The sequence below is a fragment of the Emys orbicularis genome, chromosome 12 (genome assembly GCF_028017835.1).
Source record: "Emys orbicularis isolate rEmyOrb1 chromosome 12, rEmyOrb1.hap1, whole genome shotgun sequence".
NCBI classification, from domain to species: domain Eukaryota; kingdom Metazoa; phylum Chordata; order Testudines; family Emydidae; genus Emys; species Emys orbicularis.
Genome location: NC_088694.1, coordinates 11413088 through 11437038, shown reverse-complemented (window position 1 = coordinate 11437038; position 23951 = coordinate 11413088). Strand labels below are relative to the sequence as shown.

The following is a 23951-nucleotide window of genomic DNA, read 5'->3' as shown; positions in this document are numbered from 1 at the left end:
CAGATCTCACATGTGGCAGAATATTGAGAATATTTTGCAAAGTTGTTGTCAAATTGTGACTATTCAGTTTTACAGATCGAGAGCTCCATGCTCTAGCCTCCTCCTATTATAGGTTTGGCATTAGAAATGTTGAAACTCATGTTAAATTCATTTTAAAATGAAGGCTCCCAAGTTTTCTGTTCAGTTCCTGAGTTTGGCTCCTCACAGTGTAAATGGAATGAATGAATAAACTGATATGGGCAGGTATTTTGGGTTTACAATCTGGCATATGCAAAGTTTGCTACCTAATTCCTATCAGTATAATTTTCATGTTTTGATCTGAAAGAACAAGTATAACAACACTTACACCATCAAACCTTCTCTAGCATCCTGCTGTTATGAAGCAGTGAATTAAATTCAGAACCGCAATCTATCTGTTTGGCATTCAAAACAGATTCAACATTGTACCTTGGGAAATAATTACTTTTAAATGAGCTTATAGCTGCACTCAACTAAGCAAACTGATATGAACCACAGGCCTGCAGAATTTTGTGCCATAAATGGATAGGTATTCAACTACCCCGTTAGGCCTCACCCACTGTAGAGATTCGAGCGGCAGAGAAGACAGCTAAGCAACAATGGAGGAAGGACTGATCTTAATGATCATGCTGCTTGTCTGTTACACATTGTGTAACAGTAACACAAGTGCTGTCGCAGTTCGTTTTCATTTTGACCAACATTTTAAAAAATGTTTTCAACTTCACTGCATCTCATAATCATTTTAAATGTAGCACTTCATATAAGAAAAGTCAGTGTCTAGCTCCTTCTACCATTTTTAAAAGGCACACGGTTGCTAATGGCAACAGACTGTGTGTTGTATTTGTGTGTAAGAATGTGATGGCATAGCCTTAGTGTTGTTCTGTCCACTTAAGAAAACAAATTGGTTTGGCTGTTTTTACTCTAAAGTAAGTGACATCCTTGGACATAGCTTTCTTGTAATAAAACCTTTAGATATCCACATAAAGCTATAGGCTGGATATATCAGTTGTAAAAGTTCATCTAACAAGCGGCTCATCTTTTTTTTTTTAAACTGTGCTAGTAGATCAGAGTACACTTAATTCTGGGACTCTGCATGAACTAAATGATGGGGTAAGGGGGACTTTTTGGTCATAAAATGTACCTTCTGAAATTTTACACCGGGTATCTTTTAGTCGGGTTAATAATTGTAATTGTGGCATTATGCAAGTTTAATTTTGGATTCCAGTTTGTTAGCTTGGAGCTATCTGCACCATCTAGTTAGGTGTTCATATTCAAACTTGTTTTTGCTTTTGAAATTGCATGTGGTATTTTAATTGACCAATGGGCTGCAATCAAAATATAGTTGTTAGCAGTCTCTCTCCAAGATAATCTGACACACACAATGCAGTTTGTAACAACAGAGGTCCCAGATGACTGCTGTGATTAAAAATTGTCAGTAATTGAAGCACAGGGATTCCCCTCTGTTAATCACTCTCTTAGAAGGGAATTTTCTTTTTTTTTTTTTTTTTTTTATTAAGACTCCTGAGTTCCTTTGCCCCGTAATCTTCACCACCTTCCAACTCACGGAAAGGTGACTTGGCAGGTAGTGACCTCTTCTTCCTGGATGGAACTAGCGGGAGTTGGTCACATCCTTTCTGTGGGCCTCTTCCCTTAATGTTCTGCATGCCTACAAACTTAAGCCTGATCTACACTACAAAGCAAGGTCAACACAAAGTAGTTTACATCTACCTAGTTGTGCATGTGTCTACACTTAAACTGGTGTCCCACCACTGTAAGTACCCCGTTATGCTGACATATTAACACCATCTCCCCGAGAAGTGTACAGCCGCAGTTGAAATACTTAATTCAGTGCAGTTCATGTGTAGATACTGTGTTGCTTATGTCAACCTTTTCTTCCAGCAGTTGTCCCGCAATGCCACACGCTGACCACTCTGGTCATCATTGTGAACTCCACTGCCCTGGGTCATGGAGACCGGAAGCCCCTCTCCCTTTTAAAGCCCTGCAAATTTTTGAATTTTGTTTTCCTGATTGCCCTGCTTGGCGAGCGAACCTAGCAGGTCTCCATCGTTGAGTGAAACTGCCCAGCTGACCATGCTGGCTGCACGATCCAGACACTCGCCTGCCTGGAGTAGACAGGAGATACTGAATCTCTTGGGCCTGGGGTTGAAGAGGCTGTGCAGGCACAGCTCCTAGCCAGCCATGGAAATGTAGACCCCTACGAGCAGATTGCTCAGGGGATGCAGGAAAAGGGATACAACAGGGACCAGCAGCAGTGCACGTGAAAACCAAGGGGCTACGACAGGCATTCCAGAAGGCCAGGGAGGCCAACAGTTGATCCAGTGCCAAGCCGCAGACCTGCCACTCTTACAAAGAGCTGCATGCTGTAATGGACAGACACATCATATCCATCCCCCCACAGCATTGTGGATACCTCTGAGAAGCCCAAGTCATAGGCCCCTGCCATGAATAGCAAGGAGAAGGTGGTGGTGGATGAGGAAGAGGATGAATATGGGGGACAGATGACCAGGGAATCCAGCTGTGCAGCAAGCCAGAACCTGTTTTTGACTCTACTGCAGTCCAGCCAGTACCGCCAGTTGAGCACAGGCAAGTCCGGGTCAGGGAAAGGAACCTCGGGTAAGTGGTGTAGATAAACTTTCAATTACAGGGATGGCATCTCCAAAGTAACAGGACATATCTTTTGACTTTTCCTTAATTTACTCACTCTAGAACAGGTAGTGATACAAGCAATAGAGGTAGAGCTTCTATCTGCTTTTCATTCCCCTCTAGTGTTAGGTGCAGGGAGGGCAGGGGGAGGGAGATGTGGAGCAGTTTGGTTATGTACAGGGAGGTCTCCTGAATCCTTTTGAGAGATCTCGATGAAACTTTCACAAAGGTACCTGCAATCCTCTGCCAGAAGTTTCTAGAGAGATCTGCCTTATTTCTGTCTCCACAGAAGAACGCTTTCCCACGCCACTCAGCGATAACTTTAGCAGGCACCATTGCAGGCTAGCAGCATATGGGCCTAGGTGGCTTTGGGACGCCGGCAGCACCTGTGCTGTCCCTGCGTTTGTTACCCTCAGGAGTGAGCTGTCAGATAAAATCACCACTACATGTGGGAAATGGTGCCATTATTCAGTGTCATTGCCCCATACTCAGTTTCATGCAACTGAGCAATTCCTTCTTCGTTTTGTCAACCCCTGGCCATACCCCCCCCCCCCCCCCCCATTGCTGTTGCTGTGACTGGCATCATACACAAGCAAAAGCAGAGGTGAGAATGTAGTGCTTAACACTTTAGGGGAGCAAGGGGTAGTGAGTTCAGCATTTTAAGTTTCACTTTCTGTAATGAATACACTGACAGTAGTACCTCGGTGTGTTTTATCTGCAGCTGCTGCCACTGCGGCCTTTGTGATTTTCCCCCTCCGCTCCCACAGAACACTCGAGCCAGATAAGGAGAAGAAAGAAGAGGACTCAGGATGACACATTCAGTAAGATCCTTCAAGCCAATGCTGCATTGGACTGTGAGCACAGGGCCTGGAGGATGAACATGGTGGCCAGCTTGGCGAAGGAAAGAATAGAGAGGAGAGAGGCCCAGGAATCCCAGCAGGAAAAGGGGAGGGAGATGCATCAGGATGCAGTGGAGCTCTTCAGCCAGCAAACAGATGCTGCAAATTTTGTTGAACCTGCAGGTCCACCAATCCTGGGCTCGCTTCCCTCTGCAGCCCCTTGAGAACTCGGTATCGGGACCTCCCTATACCACTCCCCCAAGGTTCCACATGGCATATGGGGTTGCTGCACTACTCTTACCACTCAACAGCGGGGAACATTAAAGACATTCACAGCTTCACATATACTGACCTGTAAAAGCCACAGTTGGTGTGTATATATAGCTGAAATGGACATGAATGTTTAGTTTTTAATGTATTTGTTTTAAAATTGCATTTTTTTTTGCACTTATTTGTTACAGAATAAAATACTATTTGGAACATAATTCATCTTTATTAGTTCATAATGGATGCTGCTGAGTGCTCAGTAGTTCTGAAAGCAGTCAATTACCTGTTATTTCACAGTCGCACAACTCATAGGATCAGTCACAAACAAAATTAATAGATGCATTGACAATGTTATATTCCTACAGGTACAGCAATCACTACACAATTCCTACCAGGCCACACAAGAGCATGGCTAGATAGAGCATACAACACTACCACACATTACTCTGGCTCATTTTTAACATGGTTTTCCAAAGACTCCCTGAGCCATGTAGCAGCTCCATGTTGAGCTCTTCTAATAGCCCTTGTGTCTGGCTGTTCAAATTCAGCAGACAGCTGCTCCGCCTGTGCCCTCTATCCCGGCAGAAACTTTCCCTTTTTGCTTCACAGATATCATGCAGGACACAGCAGGCAGTTATTGCCATTGGGATACTTTTCTCACTGAGGTCCAATCTTGTGAGTAGACAACACCAGCGATCCTTCAAATGACCAAAATCACATTCAACTGTTGTTCTGCACCTGCTGAGCCAGTAGTCAAATTATTCCTTGGTGCTGTCAAGGTGGCCAGTGTACAGCTTCATGAGCAAGGGGTAGGCTGGGTCTTCCCCAGGATCACTACTGGCATTCCAACATTACCAGTGGTAATCTGCCTGTCAGAAAGAAAGTCCATGCTTGTAGTTTTCTGAACAGCCCTGTGTTCTTAAAGATGTGAGTGTCATGCACCTTCTGAGACCAGCCCACATTGATGTCAGTGAAAGAATCCCTGGTCCACCAATGCTTGTACTGTATAACCATAGAAAAGTAGCCTTTTCTGTGAATATACTCAGTGGTAAGGTGGTCTGGTGCCAAAACAGGGCTATGAGTGCCATCTGTTGCTCCAGCACAGTTTGGGAACCCCACTGCTGCAAAGCCATCCCCTATGTCCTGCACATTGCTGAGCGTCGCAGTCCTGCATAGCAGAAGGCAATTAATGGCCCCGCACACTTGCGTGACAGTGGCCCCCACAGTGGATTTCCTGGTTCCTAATTGATTCCTGACAGACCGGTAGCAATCTGGCATTGCAAGTTTCCAGAGTCGGATTGCCACTCACTTCTCCAATATCAGTTCAGCTCTCATTTTGGTGTCCCTGCGCTGGAGGGCTAGGGCAAGCTCAGCACACAGATCCAGGAATGTGGTCTTGTGCATCTGAAAGTTCTGCAGCCACTGCTCATGATCCCAAACCTGCATTACAATGCGATCCCACCAGTCGGTGCTTGTTTCTGGGGCCAGAAGGAGCACTCCCCAATCTGCAGCTGCCGCATGAATACCACCACCAACTTTGAATTGGTTCTTGCCATGTCCCACAGCAATCTGTCCTCCAAGGAATCCTCATGTTTCCCACTCATTCAGTTCTTCTTGCAGCTCTGCAAATACTGCAGGATTGTGTACCCTGTGCTTACAACGCTCATGACAGCTTGTGCAGGTTCCATGCTTCTGTCTCAGATGGCATACAGTGATGAGGGGCTTGTGGGTTTGTGGGATTTTGAAAAAAGGCATGAAAATTATGGGATACAGATACTATTATTGGATGGAGACAGTTGCAAATTGGGAAGTTGACCCCATGCATTCCTGCCTGACTTGTTTCTGCCCCATCATGTATTGCCAAAACTTCCCAAGTCAGTGCACTGGACGGTGGCAAGTTGCATAGTGGCCTACCTATGGTGCACAACACTGCGTCAGCACAAGCACTCCCAGTGAGTATGCACGTCGCCAACTCAAGGACCCAAGTATGCATGCTCACAAGCAATGTACTAACTGTGGTGGCTGTTTGCTGACGTAACTTGAGTTGACATATGTTTGTAGCGTAGACATAACCTTGTTCTTGTCATTGGCCCCTCAGCCCTTTGAAAGACACTCACCCTACAGTGGTGGGTGCCGTTGCAAGAGCCTAGAGATATGATGTACCATAAATTAGAAGGATGGAGCGCTTAGTGTGATAAGCATTCTGCTTTCATGTTGCTTCTAGGTTCATGGAGCCATGATGCCTGAAAAATAGTTTGAGTACCTATTGCCTTACTTCCTGGGAGCTGCTTATAAAAGATTAAGAACAAAGGGCTTTTTTATATGTGCACAAAGAAAGGTATCTTAAGCCATAGCTGCAGCTAGGAAAACATCTGTCATAGATCTTAATTAGCAAGGCAGAATGTGAGCACTGAATTACTCTAGCAGATTAAAATTTTAATGCAAGGGGGAGGATGGGACATTTCAGGGCAGATATGGTCCTCATTCTCCACAATCAATTCTCAAATACATTAATTTTGGCATTCTAATGTAATTCTAACTGCACTTATTACAAAGTTGATTAAGCCTTTCTGTAGTTTTGAGGAAGATTGTGCTATAAATTACAACAAATAAAATTTATATAACATTTTTAATGTGAAAAATCTCTGCTGTAAAATAGCATCCCGAGACTTTTAAGCATTCCAAAGAGAACCTGCTTCTTTAAACTTTAATCTCAACCTCTAAAACAGCCTTATGTCTTAGTCTGGCTCTGTGCAGTTTTCTTTCAGACCCGTCAGCAATACGGTGTATGAGTAATCAGAATGCACGGTCATTACTTCATTCTAGATGCTCTTTTCCACATCTTTCCACCTCCCATATATAAAACCTATATTCTCCTGATGTGTACAAGTTACTATCATTATTCTTCTGGGGTTTTGTACAGAAAGTTGCTGTGATTCTTAAATGTAAATTTTTGTTTGAGGAGTCTGAACTTTCACAAATTATTGATTTAATTTTGAATTCAGAATTTCAGCCAGATCTATGCAATGTATTTCAGCATAAGGGCATGCAACTTAGAATCCAGTTTAACCTCATATATTACTTATTAAGACACCATATAGTCATGGGGAATCATTAGTGATTCTAATGTAACTTTTTTTTTTTTTCTTGCAGTGATGCTACAACCTTTCGATTACGACCCTAACGAGAAAAGTAAACACAAGTTTATGGTACAGTCTATGTTTGCTCCAGCTGATACTTCAGATATGGAAGCAGTAGTAAGTATTGAAACTAATTTATAGAGATTGTGTCCTTTTATTTATATAATTTTATAAAGAGAGAACATCTTAGAGGAACAGAATCAGATTTTTCTAGCATTGCTTGTAGGTTGACTTAATCAACTTCATGGTTTTCCCTACAACTCTAAAGGGTGATGACATCTACCCTCACCCCCATATTTCTTCTTCCAGAAGTCTCAGCATTGCAGAATTGGATCGGTGCACTATGGGGAGACTTGCCTTCCTCAGAAACAGATGGTAGCTGCTCTGTCAGTGGTAGGACACCAGGCTGGGTCCAAATTTAAAAAAAAAAGGAAAAAAAGAAAGGGGGGGGGCTACAAGGCTAATGGTCTGATTTTTGTTTTGCCTCTCCTGTGCTCTATGAAACATTTCCCTCAAGCCGGAGTCTCTCAATGTACAGTAGGACTTCCCTAGACCAGCCTCCGCCTTTCCGGTGGGAACCAGGATCTTTTCTAGTATTGTAGAGTTTTCTTTATCCTTTCCCTTGTTTATTTGCCCATATGTGGCCCTTACCCCAGAGATCTTACAGTACAGCATTAAGTGGGTTATAAATGAGGAAAACGGAGGTAGGTAGAGGCTGGGGTGAGGAAGGACAAAGGATATAGCAATAAGATTGTTTGCTTCTTTCCAAGCTTCCTTAAAGTAGCCAAGCAAGCAGCACTGACCGTTAAAAACTCACTGGTATTCTTGTCTCTCCACTGATGGCACTTCCTGTAATCGTAAGAGTCTCGCTGTTGAACCCATCTCCACCCTTATTTTTATTACTTTACTAAACATTTGACACAGGCTACTTTTAGTGTTTTCACCTATGTACTCTTTATTGAGAACATATTTCCTTGCACAAACTCCTAGCTATTTAACATAGTTTTTGAGCAATATACTTTTTCACTATCCACCTGCTTTTAAACTCTTGTCCACTTAAATTAAGCTTATATTTCATATAAACTCACCTACGAAAAAATGCATCTGAAGGGACAGCAGATTTAAACTAATTCCAGTCATGACTGCAAGTCTCTCCTTTTCTTTAAGAAAAGGAGGATTTTTGTAAATATCGCCTTAGTTGAGCCTTTTTTTTTTTTAATAGTACACTTTTAAAAAATTATATAAAAATAAATGGCAGGTACACATCCCATCTTGTTACACATTTGATTTCATGACCTAGTAAACTGTTAAAATAAAAAAACCCTGTAAAGGTACTTATTGATTCTCTTTGAATGCAGTGGTGGTTTTGCTAGCTAAGCGAGAGCATGCTCATTGTAATAGGGTTTTTGTAGGGGTTCCATTGGAGAACTACTCCCTTTTCTATATTTATTTGAGAAACTGATGTCTCTTTTCCCATCCTCTGTTTCTGTGAGGGTGTGGTGGGTTTGCAGTGCAGGCAGGCTAACCCTTTTGACAAGTAGAAATCGCATAGTAGAACAGAACAGATGTGTGTAGTTCTATGAAGATAACTAGGTTGATCTTAGATTGTCTTTATTAGACTGGCCAGAAAACCATACAGATGACTTACTGTCACATAATCTTACTCGTGTCTGCAATGTCACCCTCTTGGATGGTTTCACAGGCTCTAAACCTTTAAGCACTCCAGAACTCATGCTTCCAAAGGAAGTCATTGAAGCCCCTTGGTTTAGCACGATTTAAAAGGAGGCTAGATGAAATAATAGCCTCTACCTGGTTAGAAACATTCCTGCATTGGCAGAGAGATTTACCAATCAATCAAATAGCTCTCTTTCCATCTCTAACTTCGATTTTTATGCACTATTTTATATCATCAGAAATTTATCTCCACATCATGGAGCCTATAGGGGTGTTTCAATTTTCCAGAACTCTCCAGGCCAACATAACTTTTTCTTCCTCCAGTACTCCCTCAGTCCTTCAGTATGTTACCACAGTACAGATATCTTCCTATTCTGGATAAACAGATGTGACAGATTTCAAGAGTCCTCTAAAGCTTTCAACACTTAACAGCCAGCCAACAATTTCAAAAGAGAATCCTGATTTCAGCAACAGAAAAGTGACAGAACAATTCAGCTATTTACCTGGGTCAAATCCTTACTCAGACTGTATGCGGGTGGGCCACAATCTGCCGGGTATTGAGATGTGCTGATTATCTAAAACAGAGGTGGGCAAGCTATGGCCCACAGGCCACATCTGGCCCGTGGGACTGTCCTGCCCGGCCCCTGAGCCCCCAGCCAGGGAGGCTAGCCCCCGGCCCCTCCCCCACAGCCATGCCACCGCGTGGGTGGCACTCTGGGCAGCAGGCTGCACGCTCACGCTGGGCAGCACGCCTGGCTCTGGCCAGGAGGCGCGCCTCCAGACATGCTGCTCTGAGTGGCATGGTAAGGGGGCCAGGGCCAGGGGGTTGGATATGGGGCAGGGAGTCCTGGGGGGCAGTCAGGGGGCAGGGGGCAGTTGGGATGGGGCAGAGGTTCGGGGAGAGGCGGGGGGTACAGGGGGATTGGATAGGAGGTGGGATCCCGCGGCCTGTCAGGGCAGGGGTGTGGATAGGGGGCAGGGCAGTCAGGGGACGGAGCAGGGGGGGTTGGATGTGTGGGGGGTTCTGAGAGGGGCAGTCAGGGGGCGGAAAGTGGGAGGGGTTGGATAGGGGGCAGGGGCCAGGCTGTTTGGGGGGCACAGCCTTCCCTACCCGGCCCTCCATTCAGTTTCGCACCCCAATGTGGCCTTCGGGCCAAAAAGTTTGCCCATCCCAATCTAAAATATCTCACTAACAAAAATACATTAAAGGAGAAGAGAAGTGTGTGAACACTCCACACACATAATTGTGGACCTTCGTAGCTAGAAAACATTCTTGTGAGCCAGCCACTTCAATTATGGGTTATCATTTATATCAGGCAAGAACTTCTGATTTGTAACCCTGAACATAAAGTGTTGCAGAAGTGTATTGTTAGTCTGCTTAGATGGTATAAGGGCTGTATCACCTATGCAGCACTGAATACACTGGACTTCAGCAGGTAACTAACAAATATATGTATGAACATGTGTGACTGAGTTCACTTACCAGAGTGACAGTGCCTCCTGCTGGCTGTCTTAGGGACTAGTTCTCAACCTGCATGCTCTCTCCTGGTGCCTTCTCTGCCTGTAGATGCTGTGGTTCCTGGGCTGAGACAGGTCCTTTTCATGACTCAGTGACATGACTGGAGGGCTGTCTGTGTTTTTCCCCCTTCTGGGGAGAGGGGGGGGAAGAGTGAGTATCTCCCAGTTCTATAGTGCAGCCACTTCCCCAGTGGCGAGTGGGGGGCGGGGGGGACCCAGGCCCAGGCACTACTCTGGGTTCTGGATCCTGTGGGATAGCAGCCTCCTGCTGCCTCTCCTTAACTTATCTGCCAGAGCTGCTTCAATTCTCTGGGCCACTTCCCCAAGGCACTAGCAGCTTCTTCACCCTCTTCTGAGGGCTTCCAGCCAGGAGCACCCTCTTTGCTTCCCTCGGTCCCTGCCAGCAACTGCTCTGTACAATGTGCTACTTTCCTGCAGCCAGCTAGGAACACCGTCCTCTCTCCTCAGGCACCCTGCATCAACTGACTGTCTCCTGCCCTACAGCTCCTTTTATGTAAGCCTGCTGGGCCCTGATTGGCTGCTCCATGTGGCCTTTCCACAATTGGCTGCTCCCTGCACAGCCTCCCTAGGTTGCTTTTAACCCCTTCCCTTCTGCTGTGGTGTAAACTCCCCCATCACAACATGAAATTGAATTTACCAGTGAACGATGGGAAATCGGTTCTTATTTTGAGGAAATGGACACAGTTCTAAAAGGGATTTGAACACCCCATTTGAAATAAACTAGAAAACAAATCACTGATATTGTTAATAAATTGTTGTTTAATCCGTACAGCCTGTGCATTTGTAAGAATGCGAACATTCCTGAATTGGATTATTATTTTTGTTTTTGGTAACTTCACCTTTCTTCTGAGCCTTCTCCTTGCATCTCTTGTGTTTGATCTAGACTGTAGATATCCCTGAGAAGTGTTTGTGCATCTGACCCTCTAGAGCAAATTAGTGTATTACAGGTAGTTTTCATTTTTGTACAAATTCTCAATATAAATTTCTGAATGCCATGAATTTTTACAGCACCTCTAGAGAGTCCTATTTTGTACCTTCCTATCCCTTTCAGGATAGTTTTAACAAGTATCACCTTAAGAATTATATGCTTGGCGGAGTGGAAGTAAAACACTTGTTGTTGAAAGCCTTGAGCTGATAAACACCCAGTACTTTTAAACCAAGTGTTTTTTTCTGAACCAGACAGTGCAACAAGGAATCAAATTACATTACCTTTTCTATAAGCCTGATTGTGACTGGATTATTTTTAAAATTTTAGTGGAAAGAAGCAAAACCAGAAGAACTCATGGATTCTAAACTTAGATGTGTATTTGAGCTACCAGCAGAAAATGATAAACCTGTGAGTATTTTCAACAATGTGGTGGGCGATTTAACTTAATACCACAGCTAGAACATATAAAAATGCATGTTCATACAGACCAACTCTATAAGCAACCCTATAACATCCCCTTTAGGAAAAAAACACACTAATTAGAATCTTTGTGCTGCTTAATCCAACTAGAAGTTAATTTGCACAACAGAAGTGCAGCAAAACTACTAAAATTATTTCTCAGTGGATTTGGGATTTATCTTTGTTCCTTAATGAAAGATGGCATTTAAAAAAAAAAAAAAAAAAAAAAAGCCTTGTTAAAGGTGCTGTTTGATATCCCAGAAGTCCTCTGTTTATCCCCAGAGCAGATACAACACAAGCGTCAGCAGTACAAGCTTCCACGTGTTGCCCTTCCAGTTTACCTTCTTCCTGATCTGATGGGGTTTCCTGAGAGTGAAATGGTGTTTTAAAAGTAGAAGGCTAGCCAAGGGGTCAAGTGCAAAGATGGCAATTGTGGCATGGGATCCCTGCTGGTTAGGAGCTGAGCTGTGTTGTTTCTTGTTTGGGCAGAGAAGGTACTGATTAATTCATGATGGAAATAAGTCTCCTCAAATGCAGAATTGATTAATTAAGATCTACCTGTTAATGTGTATCCAGTGCATTCACCTCATGTACAGGAAGCACAAGAGCAGACTGTTCTCCCTTGCATTCAAGCTAGTGCAATTACAATTACGTATTTGTAACAAGCCCTACAATTGGCCCGCCTTCTGTGATCGCTTTTATACCTCTTTCTGTGCACCTGTGGACCAGACTTGTAATAATCTGCATGTGCAGACCCCACATTGTGCACATTCACGCTCAGATTTATGTGCACATGTGTCAGGCCAATGCACTTTTGTATGCACACTCTTTGGGAGGTGGGGGAAATATGGCCCTGTATTTATGTGAAACTTGCAACCTGATATGTCTGAACATCACTCGTGAAGTTGCAGTTTTGGTTTTTCTTTAATCCCTAAAACTCATTAGGACAAAATAGACCATAAGTAGCAACAAGATCCTATTGTTTATTCTTATAACCTGTATTCCTTGTGACAAGGCTTTTACCAGTATTTGTGCTTTTCACGAGGGCTTGGCTCTGTGTACCAAAGTTCAGAATATGCAAGAAGTTCAAAGGGAAGGGTGTGGGAAGAAATCCCTGAGATCCTTCTGTCCAGGCCCCTATTTGGAATGGCAAATAGGGAATTGTTTCTCCACCTACATCCTTATTACAAATGAGTGTTGTTTAAAATATCAACTCCTGTTCTCTAAACTGGCTTGAAGGGTGGTTTTCCCCCTTCTACCCTACAGAAGTATAGGAGGGTAGAGAAGTGGTGGCCACCTGAGGGTAGTGAGGGTGTTCAGATGTACAGCAGGGTAAAGAGGTGGCTTCCTGGCAATGGGCCAGGTGCAGCTTGGGCAGAGATGCTGCCCCAGCTCCTCAGCATGTATAGGAAGCAGCCATTTGCCATTCTGTGCTCTCCATGCTTCCCTTCTGCTCAGACTCATGGTGGCACTAATGCCTCCTAAACAGGTTCTGTTAGTGAATTGGGGCGGTGGGGGTGGGAGAGCAAACAGCAAAACAGAACGTGAGTGTCCCAGCCCCCCCCCCCCCCCCCGCACTCTCACTGTGAGAGACAGAGTCCTGGTCTAGGGATCTCCCTGTCTGTGATTTGCTGCTGCTGCTGCTCTGACTTTTGCCCTAAACCGGGAAATGGAAATAAAGGCTGCAGAAAGAAAATTTAAGGTTTGTTTTTTTTAAGATAGGCACAGTTCAGGGATGCAGAGTAGTTATCTAATAGTTCTCTCAATATAAGGTGTGGTTTTTTTCTTTTTTTAATAATCACCCTAAGATCACTGTCCTTTTTTTGACAGCATGATGTAGAAATAAATAAAATTATATCCACAACTGCAAAGACAGAATCCTCTGTAATGTCTAAATCAATAAGTTCTTCCTTGGATGACACTGAAGTTAAGAAAGTAATGGAAGAATATAAGAGGCTTCAAGTAGAAGTTCAGAGGTTACGGGAGGAGAATAAACAGTTTAAGGTAAAGATTTTTCTTTTGAGTTCTGCCCATTTGAGTTTGAAGCCCTCTTTGTGGGTGGGAGTGGTTGCATGGGCCATGGTACTTAAGCATTAGTTACACATGTAAGGAGAACACAAATTCTTATCTGCAAATTTAGTTTTTGCAATCAAAATGAAGTGCATAAATCCATGCACTCTTGGGGCATGAGCTGAAGTCTGAAGCATACAGCCTGGCAAAGTGAAATGACAGTGACCCAAAATGATTCATTTTCTTCTCCCCTCTTTTTATTTTTTTTGTAGAAGGAATTTAGGGCGGAATTTTCAAAAGTAGTCCGCATTGGGCAAAGTCTGCTCCCATCTACATCAGTTGGGAGTTTTAAAACTGAGTTCAGCAGGAACAGAGTTAGGCCAATACTGAGCACTTTTGGAAATCCCACTCATAATGTCCAAAGCTATTAAAATGCATACTCTAAACTGTTAGCCGAAGTGCAAGAGGACCACTGGTTCGTGCCTTGACCAGCCCAGCAATATGAAAGCTCAGTATATAAGAACCACTTGTCACTGTTTTGAAGTACTTTTTTAAAATCAGTTTTTAATTGCTCTCTAGATCTAGGCCTAGAAGTAGCTATAAAGCTGAAAATAGTAATATGGGACACAGCTACATTGAAAGAGATTGTACGTTCATCCTGCTTTAATATTCATTTAAGTGTGAAATAAATCTTTACCATTTAAAATCTGTTTTGTTTTTCCTCCATTTTTATGTCTCTTAAAGCATGCTAGAGGCTGGTTTAGTCTCTCATTATGCCCTCGCTTTGCCCGGGTCTCACAAGATGACTGTCTGAAATGCCATATGATTTTCAAAAATAAATCTTTCTTAAATACATTTCTCATAGTACTTAAAGTTAAGTGTGCGTCTTACTATGGATTTTTCATACTGCTATGCTGAGCCTTTCCTTTAAGTTATTTCAATTATAAGGGGAAAGCATGATCTGATTTTTGCTTTAACCAAAGACCCATGAAGAATCACTGAAGATTGAAGCCAATATTGGAGGATAGTGTGCAACGTGGCAGGCCAGGGTTCCATGGGTCAGAACTTGGTTTGTTCATTTATTTTCCTTTGTGGATCTGGACTGTCCACATGTAGCAGTAAAGCAATATTCTTCAGTACAGTATATTGAAGGCTCGCAGCACAGATGGTCTCTGCAAACGTTTGCAAAGTGTTCTGTTAAAATCTTGTAGAGAGTTTTGAAACCTTAATACATATTCTTAGTCCTCGTGTCCACCAGCCTTCATAATAGTTTTCTCTCTCCATTTTCTTTAAGATGAACGTAGATCCATATTGTCAGTTCCATGACTAGTATTAGGCCTGCCTTCAGAAATTCCCTTCAGAAATGTCTGGTTTTGCAGCAGTACAGCAGCAGTTATTGGTACCTCCGTATAACAGATTATACTATGTGCCAGATCTTCCAACATACAGTAGATGCACAACTGTGTGCAGAGTAGCTCCTACTTAACCTAATTGTGCATGCAAATTGGGTGTCTAACTTGTCTGAGAATCTGGCCTTCAGTGCCTAAGACATGAACTATAAAACGTTTAACTATCTGTGACCTGCTTCATTTGGCAAATAGTAAGTGGTATAAAGACTCTAGTTTAAAAAAAAAAAGAAAAGAAAAGCAAAACTCCACAGCTCTAAGGAGCAGTGCTGTAGACTGAACGTCCTGTTGGAATGAGCAAATGCAAAAAACATAAGTCAAAAGTAAGGAAATGTCCAACTTGCTCTGTGAATTTTTGAAGTTTTAGGAATTTTATTTTAATTTTTAAAAAATGCCCTTTTGAAAGAATAGCTTAATTTTATTTTCCCAAACTTGAGTCTACTTCCATGTTGCAACTATTTGACACTCACGCCTCTTGTAATTCCATGAACAGTGTTAGAGACATTCAACTAGAGCCTAACACCAGCCTTCTGATACTTGAATGGTATGGGCACAAAGGGCTCGCTTTATCCACCCCTGAATACAGTCTTTCTGACATGGTACACAACTGTTTAGGTCAGGAAGTAATGAATACTGTATCCAATTAAAATTAAAGCTCCTCCATCAGCAGCTGTAATACAGGTATCTCATCCAATCACTAACCTGACTCTTCTTAGATCAAGAGCACGGATAAGATTGTAGGACAACGTGTGCCAGTAATTCCCAGTAGTATCAGTGAGATGTCATTTAATATTAGCATGTATATGGAAAGTAAAGATGGAAATACTTTGCTCAAGTACCTGAGAAAAATTGCTACTTCATAATTCAAGGTTATTCCATTCATGATTGGCATCTTCATAAGAGCAAGATAGTGTTCAAATTTGCACAACTTACTTGTGTGCACAGTACTGAAAATCAGGCCCTCAAAGTTGCTGTCCTCCTGTCCATATATATTTGTGGGATACTTCTTGAATGATTTTTTTTTTTTTAATCCCCATTCAGATGGACTGGTAGGAATAGAATGGAGACAAGTTGTCATACTTCTGCATCAAAATTGCATGCCTTTCCAAAGAAACCCCTCTAATAGGCTTAGTTAACAATAGGGTCTTGGGGTTTTTGGTGGTTTTGTTTTGTCTTTTGTTTTGTTTGTTTTTAATGCAGCTTTTTTTGGTCAAAACTAATCATTAGGATTCCTTCCTGTAGGAAGAAGATGGTCTGCGGATGAGGAAGGCTCCCCAGACGAACAACCCAATATCTGCATCTGCAACTGCTGTCAAGGAGGAAGGGCTCAGCACTAGACTACTTGCTCTGGTGGTTTTGTTCTTTATCGTTGGTGTAATTATAGGGAAAATAGCCTTGTAGAGGCAGCATGCTGAGGATTGTAAATTGGCTTGATGGTTCTGCCATATCATTGGATTAAATTTATTCATAACAATGTTTTAAAAAAATTAATGTATGACATCTCACAGGTCTTGCCTTTAAATTACCCCTACACAAATATAACATAACGTAATCCTCTTGAAAGTTTAAAATGTACAATGAGTGAAAGAATGATAAAGAATGTTCTTTATTAAGTGATGAGGAAAAAATCATGAGTTAACACTACAATGGCATATTGTAAATGTCATTTTAAACATTCTTAGACCTTGGTACACGTTGCTGTCCCCCTGTCCATTTTAAAAAACAAAGAATTATTCTTCCACTGCTGGAGCTGGCCCTTTTGGATGTTTGGAGCTGGGTTAGGCAGGAGGGGTTGATAACTTCTATAAAATATGTTGATCCACCATTCTGCTCATAAAGTTAACAGTTTGTCAGTATCTTCAACTCTGTGCAAATTAACAATTTATTGGCACTTAAATTAATAGTGAGAAGCTGAAAAGAATTGTATGTGGCAGCGCTGAATGTGCTAGGCATCATTAAGAGGCATATATTGACTGGTATGACACTCATTTGGAATAAAGGTCAATGCCTTGTTCTCTTAAAGGGACCAAGCTACATTGCTGTTGGTTCATTTAGTTGAATTGAAATGTTATTCAGAGATGTTTAATGCATATTTAACTTATTTAATGTATTTCATCTCATGTTTCCTTATTGTCACATATTGACTAATACTATGGTATAAAAAGGCACCTGTTCTAAAACCAGTGGATAGAACTAAAAAATTACTGCTGTAGTGATGCGAGATTCTTCTGTCTCCTCATGTTTTGGGCACTATGTAATTGTTAAAGTTTTGATCACTTAAACATTGGGGAAACAGCAGTCAGGAAACTGTTTTTGTATGTAAATAAATAAGTCTATCTAGCAAAAAAATTAGTAGTAAACTAGTTCTATGCCGTAAAAAGACCAATCCTGTTTGACTATGTAGCATCTTAAACAAAACAAAACAAAAAAAATTAAATAAAGCCCAGAGATTAAAGTTCATTTAGTTACTTTTGTCAAAGTCAATTAATTTTTTCTTTTTTTAAGGACCTGCAGTTAGTCACTTCGATGAAGCTTATGTACAGCATCAGGAAATTGCTAGCCTTACCTCAACGCTGTTTCCTCCAGCCCCATTTTAGTCTCCAGAACCAATCTCCAGAGAAGCACATTTGATGGAATACTGATGTTTAGAATAACCACATTGTCAGTCTGTTTATTTACTAGGTATCCTCTGCTGTTTTTAGTCTCCAGTGATTGGAGTCAGTAGTCAGTAAGCCTGAGAATTTATACAAAGTGACACTCTAAGGCAGTAATATTAGTAATAGTAATAATACTATTAATAGTAATGTTACTATAAGGCAGTAATAATAATAGTACTAACTATAGGGCATGTATATTCACTATATTCAAGCATGATATGTAGATGACCTGTTCTTTTCAGTCAACTACCCATATAATCTTAGTTGGATTCCAGTTTCAGAAGCCATCAGATTAATAGATCGAATGTAATAGATTAAAGGGGCTAAAATGTGCAATAGATTTAAGCTTATTCGCACACCTCTGAATCCTGAAGCACTTAAAAAGATGGCTTCCCTTTCTATTTTTTTGTTGTTCCTAAATCAGGCTGGGCGGGGAGTGTTTGGGTTGGTAGATTTTTGCTGCCATCTACTTTTCCACCCTTGCCATAATCAAAATGCTAATGGATATTTACTTACCTATCAAATGGTTGCCTCTGCCCTACATTGTGCAGATGAGCAGAATTTCCCAGTGCTACCCTTGCAGGTCAAGTAAAATCCCAACGTGTCCTCTGCGTATGTATGTGTTTCTGTGGAGACTTCTTGCAGAACAGCCGACAAAAACAGGAAGAGGTGCATCTTCAGACTGGATGTGAAGATAGACCAGAGTCAAGTCTGTTCCATATGGTAGGGGCAAAGCAATTATAGTCTCCATTTTTTGCATGAGTGCAAGACGGGTTGGAAACAGTGCAGAGGAAGAAGGTAGGTAGTAGTGAGATCAGCAAGGTAGGATGGGGCATGATTGTACAAGGATTTAAAAAGCTACAGCTTTGCTCTTTAGGGGACCAGTAACTTCTGAAACTCTTCAACTTCTGTTAACCAAAATGACTGATCAACACAGGAAGCATTCTGAAAGGGAGAGTTGTCTTTTAAAAGACATCGGATAAATGTGATGCCTGAAGAATTCACTTTCATGGCTTTGTGGGATGTATCGGGAAGAACCTGGACTAAAGAGAGACTGAACGCAAATGTTTGGGTGGCTGTGGCCATTGGAACATTGTGACTGTTCTAAAAGCAGAGGCAGCCTCACAAGTGCAATTTTAAACACAAGCCAGCAATGCAGGGTAATGATGGCGGATAAGCGTTAATGTTGGTCTGTTTGGGGGGGGAGTGGGGTGGAAGAGTTGTGGTTTTTGGACTTTTTTTTTTTTTTTTTTTTGCTGGTGCACTGAGCAACTGTCACGCACCTTATCCATCAAAATTGACTTTGCTGGCACAGATGATTTATGGCTAAAGAAGAAAGCCAGAAGAGTGTGTTGGTGTCCTCAGGCCACAACTTGTTTAATGGCTGTGCCTCCGAATGTCTCTGAAAACTTAAAACATTTTAAACAATTTATGAGTAAAGTTGCTTTTATTAGTTTGTGTTACTGTAGCACCTGGGGGACCCCAAACAAAGATACCCCCCATTGTACTAGGCACTATACAAAGACAATCCCTACCTTGAGGTATTTACAGTCTAAGTAGCTAGCTAGCTATTGATACATCAGTACTGGCTGCTATGATCATACAGGTGTGTTCCATGGTACTACCTGAGCCGTGGTATCACTCTGTAAGCACCTCAAATAACTCAAGTTACTATTAGAACTTGGAATTTAACAAAACTCTGAAGTCTCTCATATCCTGCCTGACAGCAGCCTAACAAACAGGAGCCTGGAAGTGTCTAGTGTAGCCCCCAAGTCCTCCAAAAAATTAATCCAAGCAAAGGATAGCCAGTGTCAATTGAATTCTTATTACCTGCCTGTCGGACAGAAAGCTACTGTATTCCCACCTGCTGGAGACAGAAAACACTCAACATTTCAAAAAGACTGGTATTCTTTTGCAAATGCAGTGTCCCCTTTTTCCACCCTCTTTGAAGAAGACACTCTCTAAACACCTGTATTTACTGGTACGAGACCTCTGATAGAGCTGTCTTTCAGGTAAGAGACTTTCCCATTATGGAAATATGTCCTTAAACTGCTTGGACATTTACGAAGCTTTCATGTACTTTTATGCCATCTGAAGAAATGCTTCATCAGACTTGTAGAAAGTGAAGTATTCTGATGTCTAGGAGATATATAAAATTAAAAATATAGAGGACAGCAGGAAAGGACATGGAAGACTAAGGATGCAATGGAAAGACTGAAGAGGACTGGAACTGCAAGACCTATGAACCCATGCCATGAACTTGACGGAGTGGCGAATAATTGTGGGCAGCTCTGAGCCTGTGTAAACGAGAAAAGGAGTTGAAGTGAAAGAATGTATAACTTTTTATTATATTAAAAACTATGCAAAGCATGAAGTTTATAAATCACCTTCACAGTGTATATACCTATAATTTCACACCCATGATATAACACCCAGGTGTGAGCAAACTACTGCTTAATGTCTGTGTGACTGTGGAATCCACACTCTAAAAATTAACCATCCAACTATTCTTGGTTTAAAAATAATCCCTTTGAATGCCCCACTCCCATGGAGGTTTTGCTATTAATTTCAGTGGAAGCAGGAAAGGCGTCTAATCAGAATTTTCACTTTTGTCTAAAGGGGAAAGATATTCCCAAGTTCTACACAAGTTTTAAATTTACTTGCAAGAAAACGAACGTATCTTTCCATGAAGTCTGTGGAATGCAAATAAATAAATAAAAGGAACTTTTTCCTATTTTCACACAGAGGCCCATGTTTTCAAATGAGGGGATACCATGCATAAATCATCAGAATTGTCTCTTTGTGTTGGCAGTCCCCTAATTTACATGCACACCTATAGCAATTGCATGTGCAGGTTAAGCACCGAATTTGTGTGCATGTTTTCACATGTGGAATTATTTTTAATCGATTACCTTAGTCATTAGAGAACAAGGTAGTGCTCAGTATGTAACAGTAACAGGGATTGGTATACCATAATGTAGTTCCCTAAAAACATGAAATTTTAAGTAAGATGCCTGATAGTAGTATTCAGTGTTAATTCACTTTTTCCTGAAGTGCTGCCAGTGGAGTATAATTTGAAATCCATTCTGCAAATTGTTAGTGTCTCCTCACCAGTACACTATAAAGGTATATATCTTCTGTGCACATACACCTGAATTATTATAAAAAATCTTGCTTTGGCAGCTAACAAATGTATATACAGTTGTACATGTTTGCATCTGCATACCTTAACAATGGCATTTTACAATCTTAAAATGTTTAATATTGCAATTCTTAATACAAGAAAGCCAAGGGAATTCAGAATTGTGGCTTAAATTTCGTAGTTGTCACTCCTCTCTTTCAGGAAATATGTTAATGTTCTTTTGTCCCTCTTAACGAGATCATTCCTAATTCTTAGGCATAATAGACAAATTTAAAGACCGTGTTTTCAGCCTTCAAAGCTACTCATTTTGCTTAGTGTGGTGTCATGAAACTTGTCCTGAGGACTGTTGTTTGTATTCGCTGTACGTATGCACTCTATTTGATTTTGAAGAATATATAAAACATTCTGAACTTCCATGTTTGTGGTGGCTCCGTTAACAGCAATGCCACTTCACAGCAACAATATAGAATCATGGGGTTGGAGAGCTGTTTTTCCATTCTTAATTCAACACAAGTTTGCAGCTATTATTGAAATCTCTGGTGGCCAGTTTGAGAGAGGAGAAGTGGTAAATTGTGTTCATTTTCAGGTAAAGTGTGCGAGGACTGCATTCCAGAAAATGTGAAGGGGAGACTTCGACATGCTCACTGATGCAGGTGCACATTAAAATAAATGATTAGATGCATTTCTGTGTGCAATTTTTGAGTTGTGTGCACAATTCCAGTACAAATAAGGCAGGCCTGAAGCAGCTAAGCTTTAAGGTATTGAATATCTGCATGCCTTTAAGAAACATTATTAGACTTCTACACTGCTAATAGGTCCCTTAATTTTTAAACTCTGGCAGAGATAAGCAGAAAGCACAAACAGCAATTTGGAGTATACATTTCACTTTCAGATACAAGTGCTGGATCGTGCACGGTGAGAAATGCATCCCAGTCTACCATCATGCTGTGCTGGGGAGAACTGGGTTACAGCAAATCCTTGATATATTTTTTTTTTTTTATTTTAAATTGGCCCATGTTAAGATACGAGCTTTTATTTTGTTACAGAAGTACTATTATAGAGAGCCTCTTATGATTTGTGAAGGAGATGAGTCCAGCACTGCATGTGGAAGCTGTTGTGGCTTATTGTGCAATAGCATAATTATATGTGCTTCTCTAAAATGTAATTTACTCATTAGAAAATGTTCATAGAAATCCATCAGGCACTTCATAGAAACAAGTGACTTTCACAACATGCTGTGACTGATCGTTCATGTAGCTTGACACATAGCCATGCTAAAGATTGACTTGATTAAAAGATGACAATGGAATACGCTAACATAAATAATCTCCTGCTGCTAAATAGAGGGCTTTGAGACATAGATCCTTTGACCATGTCCGATTAAGATTACTTTGTATTATACCCACAGATTGATGTCTACTTAATCACTTATTCTAAGGGATGTTAGTATAGAAGTGACACTGTTCAATGTACCATTACTGACTTGTGTTTTGATTAGCTGTAAAGAACAAAGTGTGTGCTTCAGCCACCCAGAGTAGCTTAATCATAAAGCTGCTGTTTTATGAATAGGCTGATTTTATTATTGGGTGAAGCTAAGGGTTCTAGTACCTCTAAGTAACAGCCACCCAGGAATCTATTACACATGATGCAAACCATTTCACCATTGCTGTAGTCATTCAGTTGCAGACTAACTGCAATAATTGTGCATAGATCATTAACTCCACCGTACTCTGTCCTTTACTGTGATCTCGCTTCCTGTATAAACTACCTGCAAATGGTCACTTGAAAAATAAATGTTGACGTACATCTATTGCCCCCAATCCTGACCAAAGCTTATACTGAAGCTTCTGTTTTGCGATAAACTTATCAAATGTAATCCTGAACGCAGGAATGCCAAACGGGCTGTTCTTTCCTTGAAACAAATTATGCTTTTTCATCTTGTATTGTGTCATCTACTGCTGTCAGAACCCCAAACAGGAAAATGAAGGAAGTTAAAAGGGATTAATTTTTTTTGAATGAATTACAGCTACATACCAGGAGCAGACATTGTGCAGCTGGTATCTCTGTCTACACTCGAAATAAACACATTTCATTCTTACTTATGGGGTTAAATTTCTTGGCTGTATGGTCCTCCAACTTTCATCCTTGGCTATGAAAACTCAAGGAATGATCTACTTATTGTATAGTCTTTACTTTAGAATTGAAGGCTATACACAAAACTACATTAAAAGAACATTAACGTTGTAAAGTCAAGCACTCCAAAGGTAGGAAATGCCAGAATTTTGGTTGCCAGGAAAGATAAGGACCACATTGTATACAAACATTTAGTGAGAGAGAGTCCCTACCCCAAAGATCTTACAGTCGAAACAGCCAAACGACTGACAAACGGTGAGAGGCGAAACAGATAGATGAAGTGATTGTTCAGCAGGGACATGAGGGAGCCAGGAATAAGAACTGAGGTCATAGGTCCAGGTTTGTTTACTTAATTTTTTTTGGTAGCTGATTTTTATTTGAGAATTGTGGGGGAGTGCTAAGACTGTAAAAAACACATCCCAACACAATTTAAAAATGGAAGGCATAAAGATAGCTGGTTGACAGGAAACTAATTGTTTTTAATTGGACTGGTGAGGAAGAAACAACGGATCCTAGTTTAAAAACTTGTCCAAGTTTCAACCCAGACTGTTTTCACATACCACTGGAAAAACAGGAATTTAGAAAAGCAACTTTTAATAAATATCTTCTGCTGTTAAAATAAGGCATGAACAGTTTCATACTAACAAATGTTAATACAGACAGTAACTAATAATGCACGAGGAATAAAAAATGCATGTATACCTTTATAAAAAAAAAAAAGTTGAGATGTACAAAGAATTTTAACATATGAAAAGTTTTTAAAAGGGGTTGGTTTTTCAAAGACACAAAAGTCCACTCTTATGGACTTTCATTCTGTGCCTAAATGCCCTTTGAAATGTCCTGACTCTCCCAAACACTTGCTTGGGTTTTTGTTTTTGTTTTTTTTAAACAGTTGAAAGCAGCTGTTTAGGAAAAAAGGAATCCAGTAGTTAGTTGCCATTGTTCTTTTCCATGTAAGACTGCTTTTTCTAACACTCGCGGTATTTATTGTACTCAATGTGGGGGAGTTCTATTTTGGATTTCATTATGACAGATAGAGATATTGATTAGCAAGTGCTGAATAAATTGTGATCAA

The 23951-nt window shown here is 41.1% G+C and overlaps 1 protein-coding gene across 1 annotated transcript in view; it reads left to right on the top strand.

Annotated features, from left to right (window-relative positions):
- VAPB (VAMP associated protein B and C) overlaps positions 1-17403 on the top strand; it is a 43556-nt gene extending 26153 nt beyond the window's left edge. Inside the window, exons 3-6 of the mRNA XM_065414993.1 lie at positions 6942-7045; positions 11397-11477; positions 13359-13532; positions 16187-17403. Of these exons, the coding sequence (XP_065271065.1) occupies positions 6942-7045; positions 11397-11477; positions 13359-13532; positions 16187-16345 (518 nt within the window). The 3' untranslated portion in view covers positions 16346-17403. The remainder of the gene's footprint in view (positions 1-6941; positions 7046-11396; positions 11478-13358; positions 13533-16186) is intronic.
- Positions 17404-23951: the final 6548 nt, after the last annotated feature.